At 38.3% G+C, this 9548-nt stretch overlaps 1 protein-coding gene across 1 annotated transcript; it reads left to right on the top strand.

Moving 5' to 3' along the window:
- Positions 1 to 1027: 1027 nt before the first annotated feature.
- Positions 1028 to 2265, top strand: C3H21orf140 (chromosome 3 C21orf140 homolog). The gene has a single exon (XM_044666870.1). It carries the CDS (start codon positions 1028 to 1030, stop codon positions 1784 to 1786), a length of 759 nt encoding a protein of 252 aa, XP_044522805.1. The 3' UTR covers positions 1787 to 2265.
- Positions 2266 to 9548: the final 7283 nt, after the last annotated feature.

The raw sequence follows: 9548 nt of genomic DNA, 5'->3' as shown, positions 1-9548 counted from the left end.
GAGCACAATAGTATGAGTAAGAATGGAAAGATAGGTTTATATCTTCCTTCATGTTCATGAAACCATTATACTTTGCTTTTGAATTCCTTTTAGCATTGTAAGGAGGTAATCCCTCCAATATTTATTATAGAGAACCCGAAATGATAAGAAAAACACTTCTGCTTAGCAAATTTAGTACCTATTACCCTAGAATCTACCTAACTAGGATATTTCTTTTAGGTACTTTGTCTCCTTATCAAAGTCATTCTGGATATGGCATCTCACTATACTCTAAAGAGGGTGGGGTTTTTTTTTGTTTGTTTATTTTGGGAATGGCATGTACAGATATGAGCTCATGCATAAGGATTATTATTTTTAATTCAATTAAAATTTTATTAAGCCCCAATATTTTTTAAGAAAATTTTTATTTAAGTATTTTTCCGTGGTTACACGATTTATGTACTTTTCCTCCATTTTCCCCTCCCCCCTCCCAGAGCCAACAAGCAATTCTACTGGGTTATACAGGTATTATCACGCTTGAGGATTATTTTGAGAGTGACATAAAGGATAAACAGGTGCAGAGAGTGGAGGCAGAAAATTCCCTAAACCACTAAAACAATAGTGTATGTGGGTGGTAATGAAGACCTGCACTAAGCTGGAGAGAAAATAGGAAAGGCTGGAAATGAGACAAGTTTGAGGTTGGACTGACAGACTTGGTAACCAAATGATTAAGGGAAGGTAATGCCCAAGTTTCAAACTTGGCAGCCAGGGTATTTAAATAGTAGTGTCACAGACCTCATGCATATTAACTCAAGGGATGCAGATATATAGAGAGACAAGCTTGGTTTTGAACATGTTGAATTTAAAATGTCAGTGGATATTTAAGTGGGGAGACATTCCATGAAGCTCTGAAAACAATAGTGTATGGTTCTTGGAAATGACCCAGCAGTAATAAAGGCCATTATGAGGTCATCATAATCCCACACTGCCAGGTCTCTTCCACATAGATATAACCATGCAAGCTTTCTCAAACATTTAAGAAACCACCATGCTTCGTTTTGCAAATCCTCTCTTAAGACATGTCATTCACAGGAATCTTTTTGATAGCATTGTGAGGAAGCAATGTCTCCAGTACATAAAAAATCTAAGAAGGCTACAATGTGAAGGATTTAAAACCATCTTTTTAGGGGAAACAGATATCCCTGAATATCTCATCACAGGAGAAAACCCAAGTGATGAAAACCTTGTGCAAAATCCAGTATGGAGTATTGTACATGCTGGAAGCAGCCAAGGATGGGTTCCTTGGAAATACCGAATGTTCCTAAGAGATGAGTTATGTACTAGACAGGAAGAGGGTCTCTTCCTTGAATTCTGCAGCGTGGCGCAAAAGGTCTATGGGAAGTGTGTCATTGTGGTAAGAGAGGAAAGACAGATAAATGAAAGAAAGCAGAATGAAGTCATAGAGGACAAAGAAGCCCAACTTCATACTTCATCAGTTATTAATTTAACCAGCATTTCATGTTGTCCTGAGGTAGCCAAAGCAAGTGGCCATGAGCTTCTTCCTCTTCCAACTCCCTACAATTATCTAAATCCTTTAGATTCTGCTTGGTCTTCTCTGAAATGGTTTATCATCAACAACAGGAAAGAATTTTGTTTGCGGTCCATTGACAGTGTCTATTCCTACCAGTATATACTTTTCAGTGACATGATTGGAAAAGGAATCGACAGGATGACACCAAATAAATGGAAAATGCTCATTAACAAAGTTCGAAGATGGGAAAACTATTATCTTGGTAAATGTGCTTGAAGAAGATTCTCCCCAGCAAGCAGTTGCCCTCCTCCACTACAGGGACATTCTTTAATAACTGTTTGGCGAGATTCTTTTTTTTTTTTTCTTTTTATCTTCTACATTGACCTGGACCATTTTGGCACGACCCTCATATTCTATTAGATTACTAATGCTGTTAGATCTCTCTGAGCTTGATGGTGCCATCATCGCAACCATATTAAATCAAGTCAGTACTTCAACGAAGGACGAGAAAAAGGAATGAAAATGGTTAGTTGACCCAATGCTATAATTTTAAACATCTTCAATCAAGTGTGGTAAGTTTGCTGGGGTATATAAGAAATAGACTCACATACAGTCAGTTTATACAGTTCAATCAGTACAGAGATAACTAGGAATTCTGGTGTAAATTCAGTTATGTGAAAGGCTACCACAGAGGATAGTTTGTTGTTGTTCGGTTGTATCCAACCTTTTGTGAATACATTTTGAGTTTTCTTGGCAAAGATACTAGCTAGAATGGTTTGCCATTTCCTTCTCCATCTCATTTTTCAGATGAGGGAACTAAGACAAATAGTTAAGTGACTTTCCCAAGATCACACTGCTAGTAAGTGTCTGAGGCCAGATTTGACCTTGGGAAGAGAAGTCTTCCTGACTTTAGGCCCAGCATTCTATCCATTAAATCACCTAGTTACCCAAGAGGATAGTTTGCTTAAGTGCAAACTTTTTTTACCTGTAAAAAAGGGTAGCCCATCTCCTAGAAATCCTAGCTCTAACCTTCACGGAAGGATTAACCAATCAACCAATCAAATTCTACCCCACAACCCAAGAGAGGAGGGATTGAAAGGCAAGGCTGTGGGGAAAAGTAAGTTACTTTTACTTTTGCCCTTAAAAAAGGACAGCCAGGAAATGTCCAAAAGAGCAACCAGGATCAATCAACCAGTCAATCAGGCAACAATTATAATTATGAAGGTAAGGATACTTGAGGGGCAGCATTGTGGCAAAGTAGACAGAGTACCAGACCTAGAATCAGAAAGACTCATGTTCCTGAGTTCAAATTTGGCCTCAGACATTTACCATCTGGTGTGCCCCTGATCCAGTCACTTATCCCTGTGTGCGTCAGGCCCTCATCTTTAAAATAAGTCAGAGAAGGAAATGGCAAACCGCTTTAGCATCTTTGCCAAGAAAATCCTTGGTTTGGGGCTGGATATGCCTGAAAAATGACTTAATAACAACAAAAATAATAGATATTTTGGGATGGACATACAGAGTAGATCACAGGGAAAGTACACTAGCCAGTTGGTGGCTGAATTAGTAACTTATCCAAAATTTCCTGTTTCTACTGCCTTTTCTATGACATTTTTACAGCTTATTGGCACTTACTGCTAAATGTGAACAGAGGCTAAAAGATGAGGTAAAACCCAAACCAAAACGTACTGAGCTCTTGAGTCAAACATCGACCTTGATGTTCCATTATTGATTCAACTCTGAGATAGTTCAAAAGAAAACTCCTCTTTTTCTCCCTAAGGCTGCTTCCTCTACACTTATTTCTTTTGCAAGTATTACTTTCCTTATAGACAGCTTCACACAAACTTGGAGTTATACATTTATTTTTTCCCCAGGGGATTTTGCAGGTGGCATGAAAGAGGACAGAGATTCTGAGAGGCAGAAGTGAGAAGGGAGAACATTCTGGCATGAGGGACAGCCAGTGCAAAGACATGCTACCAAGGCACTACCAAGAGATGGAGTGTCAGGTACGAAGAACAGCAAATAGAAAAGTATGTCTGGACCAGAGAATGCATGGAAAATGGCAATTATAAAAAACATTGAAAAGCAGAAGGGGCTAGTTGTAAAGAGTTTTGTTTTCTTTTGAAACCCTTACCTTCTGTTTTAGTATCAATTTAAAAAAAATCCTCACCTGAGCAGCAAAGGCTAGGCAATGGGGGTTAAGTGACTTGCCCAGGGTCACACAGCTAGGAAGTGTCTGAGGATGGATTTGAAACAAAGTCCTCTTGGCTCCAGGTGCTCTATCCACTGTGCTATGTAGCTGCCCTTGTAAAGGACTTTAAGTGACAAATGTGGGATTTCATATTTGGTCCCAGAGATAATAGGAGACAACCAGAGCTTATTGAGTTTATCACTGCACCTGTGTTTTAGGAAAATATCTGTAGCAAATACATGGCAGATGGACTGGAATGGTACTGACCCTACTCAAGTAGGGAGACCAATTAAGAACCTATTGCAGTACCAGACTAGAGATGATTAGAGCCCAAGCTAGAGAAGTGTATAAATCTAGTGAAATGAATAACAAATGTTGGGGAGAAAGACATGGTGAGATTTTGCGCCTGACTAGATATATGGAATGAGGGTGAAAGTCAAGGATGATGCTGGATTTGTATTCCTGAATGCCTGAAAGGATACTGGTGCCCTCAGGAGTAACAGAGAAGTTTAGAAGAGCTGATTTGGGGGTAGTCTGGGGGAAGTGAAGCTAGTGAGTTCTATTCGGGATGGGTGGAGTCTGAGCTGTCTGTGGGACATCTGGGCAGAAATGTCCAAAAGGCAGTAATACAAGATTAGAGTTCAGTAGAGACTAGGACCTCCTGAATATCTAGAAGACATCAGGAAAGGAGGACCTCATTTTTTGTGGATGTAACACATGTGAATTCAGGTATCCACAACTGGTAATCCAAAAAAAATAAAGGCAGAAAAATAAGTCAAATAAACAATTTTTTAATGTATATTTTTCCAAGGGGCATAAAGTCTCATAGCAGTTCATCCAGTCGAACTCATTCTCACTCTGAGAAGCTTTAGTATGAGTCATTTCACTGTTTTGCACCAAACATTTAGCTCTTGCATCAGTCTTTGTCCAGAGTTCTTGCTTGCAGCAAGTTATGCACATGTCAGAACAGTGCTTTTCTTTGTTTCATTAATGCTATTTGGTTATTACTAATGGCCTCAAATTATACAAGTACTGATGCTGGTAGCTCTGATAAGCCTACGAAAAGTCGTTAAATGCCTAAGTATGTTCATAGAAGAAATAATAAATACTGAGACTCTCTATTACGCACAATTTTCAACTTATGCAAAGGTTCTTGGAAACAATGCATCATGTAAAATGAGGTCCTATTATAGATATAGACATAGTAATTGAACTGATGGCAGCTCAAGTGATTACCAAGTGGACCAGTCTAGAGAAGGGGGGGAAAGGAACTGAGAGGGCTGGAGGGCTCTTCCATAGCTAGAGGACATGACTGAGGTCTAGCAAAGGAAACTGAGTCAAATAATCCTGATTCTTCAATCAAGACAAAGAAGTGGTACAAAGACACAGAGAGGAGAGGTAATTCAAAAGGAAAAAGTAATCAACAGTGTCTGATGGGACAGAGAGAAAAAGGATGAAGACTAAGAAATGGCCATTATGTTTGTCAATTAGGAGATAATTGATCATTGTGGTGAGAGCAGTTTCATTTGAATGATGTTAGAATATAGAGGGCAGAGGGTCAACCAGTGTGATAGAGGAAGCAAGAAGGCAGATGCAATCTTGGACTGCATTCAGAGGTAACTTGTTTAGGACCAGGGTAGTGATGGTCCTGCCCTATTAAATCGTAACCAGACAACATCTAGAATATTGTTTTCAGTTCTGGGTGCCAGATTTTGGAAAGGACAAACTGATCAGCTGGGAAGTGTCCAAAAAGGCATCCAAGTGTCCAAAAGGATCTATCAAATGGTCAGTCAATCAATAATGATATTTTAATCATCTGTTATATCCTTGGCACTGTCTCATATACTAGGAATACAAAGAGAAAAAAAGAAAAAAAATAACAGCTTTTACAAAACTTATATTCTATCAGAGGAGATGGCTTGTGTGTATGTGTATAAATTTAAATATAAATATAAATGTATGTGGAATGATTATGAAGTACAAGGTGGTTAATTCCAAAGTACTTAGGAGGTAACAGTTATGGGAACTGGAAAAGGTTTTGTGTACAAGACAGAGGTTGAGCTGCTGCTTGAAGTGAGGGATTCTATGAGGTAGGGATGAGGAAGAAGGCATGGGGAATAGCCAGTACAAAGGCCCAGATAGTTGAGCATCAGGATGGGATTAAATGGTTGTGAGGATAAAACTTATTTAGTCAGTTGTAAAGACATAAATTTAGAGTTGATATAAGGGAAAATTTTACTAACAATTATAGGTATCCAAAGATGGAAGGGCCTGCCTACTGAGTGGGCTTCTCTTCACTGCAGGTATTATACAAAGATTCCCTTATTAGGCAGTATTGCAGGGGAAATTCTGATGAGTTAGTCCAGATGGCTCCTGAAATCTCTTCCAAATTGGGAATTTTATGAAAGTACTTTCCTTACCAGAAGTCTATGAGGTAAAAAAATACAAGAAAAGCAAATGAAGCTTTATATATAATCAAAATTTTAAGCACAGAAGTTCCCAAATGAGGAAAAACCACGTCTACTAGGTCAGACTGAAACTAGGTCAGTTAATCCAGATTTAGTGGACTCTCTTTTTAAAGCTTACTGTACCCTGCAAGAAAAAGAGAGGGACATTTTTGGGGGGAAGAGATGTTTTTCTTTTCATTGCACATAATTATAAACATAATCTACTTTCCCAGCCATATTTTACATTACTATCTTTCATGATCTCTAAGGACCAGACAAATTGGCTTCTTATTGTTCAGGCACGACTGAACTTCCACAAAGGGTGGAATTGATTTCACCAGCTATTAATTCCATACTCCCCTTTCCTAACTTTCCTCCCCTTCAAATTACCTTGTCTTTATTTTAGAGATACTTACACATTCCCTCCTCCCCCACCCCGCCATGATCCTTGAGGACAAGGACTATTTCATTATCTCTGAATCCTCTGTATCTAGTATTGTGCCTTGACACACAGAGGTACTAAATAAATGTTTATTGACTGATTAAAGGATCATAGATAGAGAACTGGAAAGATCATTTAGTCAAACTCATTCATTTTATTGTTAAAGGAAATAAAAGGTAGAAAGGAGGCTAGCTTGGGATTTGAAGCCAGGGCTTGACTCCAAACCCAGCATTCTTTCTACTCCATTATGCAGACTCCTTAATTATATTCTTCTAAATATAGGGAAAGAGAAAGCATTATCTGTCTGTTTGGTGGTTCTAATACCTTGCTATTACTTCCCTGTCACACACCCCTCACCTTCTAGGGCCACACATATTGCCTCATTGGCAACCAAGAAAGCTATGACTCAAGTAAAACAAGACATGTAGGAGTTGATGATAGGTAAACTAAGGTAAGAGGTTGTGCTTCTGGATATGGATTCGGAGATGAATGCCCAGTCTAGTGCCTCATCACCTCCAGCTGTGTAGGTGTTATCACTAATAAGCTTGTTTGTACTGCTGCCTCTACCCAAAACATCAGGTGGCTGTGTCACTCAAGTAGCCAATGAGTCACAAGTTGACTTCACAAAATGGAATGAAGAAAGAAGAGAGGGAAGAGGAGGAAGCAACAAACATGAGGGGCAAAGAAAGGTACCCATGACCCAAAGTGTGGCACTGAAGGCAAGGGACTGGAAAGTGCCAAGGGTCCATTCCATTTCTCATTTGGTACCAGAAACTGAGCTGAGAGGTTGTAGGACAGGCATTAATATCTTGGCAGCTAAAATACATGTCACAAAGCCCAGACAACAAAATGTACTACTGTGCCTATATTTACCTAGCTGCTATTGCTGGGAGATAACAGATGCCAGTCAGGTGCCAGTCAGTCTCTTAGGTAGTTGAGTTCCATGTTCCATCTTCCACAGCTGCAGAGCACATGCTGATATGTTAAAACACTTGGCTTTGTGGTTAGGATAGGAATTCCCTCCACTGAGGTGGATTGCAACCCATCTATAATCTGTAGCCTTAGCTGCCTGAGGTCAAGAAAGAGTAGGTGGATTTTCCATGGCCATGTACTTACTAAGCATCAGAGAGGGAATTTGAACCAAGGTTTTGCTGACTCCAAATCTAAGACTCTATCTCACTGCAGTATACTGACTCACCAAAGCTGAGAGAACATTTATCAAACACTAACCGATATCATAATCAATAAATTTCTACCAACCAGTTTGCAGGTACGATTTCTTTTCTTTCTCTCAAGTGAGATCATGAATAGCATTTTGTACTAAAAATGCTTCTATCATATTTTATATTTGAATAGTGCTTTAGTTTCAAAGACTTTCACATATGCTATCACTCCAAGTCCTCCCAAAAACCATGTGAGCAGAGAAGATGCTTATACAGATGAAAGAAAAAAAAGAATTTTTTAATTTGAAAAATATTTTAGGAGGCTTAGGTTTTCCAATACCACTTCTCCTTACAATAAGCTATTCTTTAGAAGGTAAGACAACTGTGGGAAAGTATTTCTGCTAGATCTAGAATAAGATAGAACTACATTTGAATCTGGCCTCCAACATTTGCTGGAGGTGAGACCATAAGCAAATCATTTAATTTCCCTGAGTCTTGATTTTCTTATCTTTAAAATGATGGGTTTGGACTAACTACCATTTCAACTCTAAATCTATGATTATATATGCCCCAAAGCACTACATATAATATTTATCATCATCATCATTATTATCATTATTTGGAGTCAAAAGACCTGGTTTTGATTCCTGCTTCCACTTCTTGTTCCCTAGGTAATTTTAGGCAAATCATGCTATCTCCATGGAAAAGCTTCAATTTCCACATCTGTAAAATCAGATTTAGAATAATGCTAAGAAAATTATTAACATGTATATGCCCTTTGACCTAGAGGTTATAATATTAAGCATATACATCAAAGAGATCAAGAAAAGAAAAATCCAAATTGACCAAAATATTCATATCAACACTTTTTATAATTGTAAAGGGCTGGAAGTAAAGTAGATTCTGTCCAAAGATTGGAAGAATGGCTAAACAAATTATGGTATGGGAACACTGAACTTATTTCATTATAAGAAAAGGAAAATACAGGTATATCTCATTTTATTATTCTTTACTGTATAGTATTTTGCAAATATTGCATTTTTTACAACCCTACCAGCCTAAAGCAAGTTTATTAGCATTATTTTTCCAATAGCAAGTGATCACATTATGTCTCTGGGCCATATCTGGCCAATTCTTGCAATATTTTATACTTCATTATTATATCTGCTATGGTGATCTCTGATCCTGGATGTTACTATTGTAATTGTTTTAGGGTATCATGAGCCACAGCCACATAAGACTGTGAACTTAAATGATAAATGTTTTGTGTTCTGATTGCTTCACTGCCCTGCAGTTCTCTAGCCCCTCTCACTCTCCTCATGACTGCCTATGCTCTTAGACTCAACAATATTGAAATCAGGCCCATTAATAACCTGAAAATGGCCTCTAAGTGTTCAAGTGAAAGGAAGAGTGAGTCAAGGGGCAAACTTCATTGTTGTCTTTTGCCACAGCCATCTCAGTCTTCAGTAACCACCACCCTGATTGGTCAGCAGCCATTGACATTAAAGCAAGATTTTCTACCAGCAAAAAGATTACAACTCTAGGACAGCTAGGAGGTCTTGGATTCAAATATGGCCTTAGACACTTCTTAGCTGTATGACCCTGGGCAAGTCACTTAACCCCCATTGCCTAGCTCTTACTACTCTTCTGCCTTGGAACCAATACACAGTATTGTTTCTAAAACAGAAGGTAAAGATTATTTAAAAAAATTATGAATTGCTGAAGGTTCAGATGATGGTTATCATTCTTTAGCAATTAGGTATTTTTAATTAAGGTATGTACATTTTTTTAAAGA

This window comes from Gracilinanus agilis, chromosome 3 (assembly GCF_016433145.1).
Source record: "Gracilinanus agilis isolate LMUSP501 chromosome 3, AgileGrace, whole genome shotgun sequence".
Lineage (NCBI taxonomy): Eukaryota > Metazoa > Chordata > Mammalia > Didelphimorphia > Didelphidae > Gracilinanus > Gracilinanus agilis.
Note: the sequence above shows the minus strand (reverse complement) of the source record. Positions and strands in the feature narration are given on the sequence as shown.

Bases quoted from the DNA above. Each gene is read 5' to 3' on its own strand.
- C3H21orf140 (XM_044666870.1), top strand. From the start codon at position 1,028: ATGCTTCGTTTTGCAAATCCTCTCTTAAGACATGTCATTCACAGGAAT.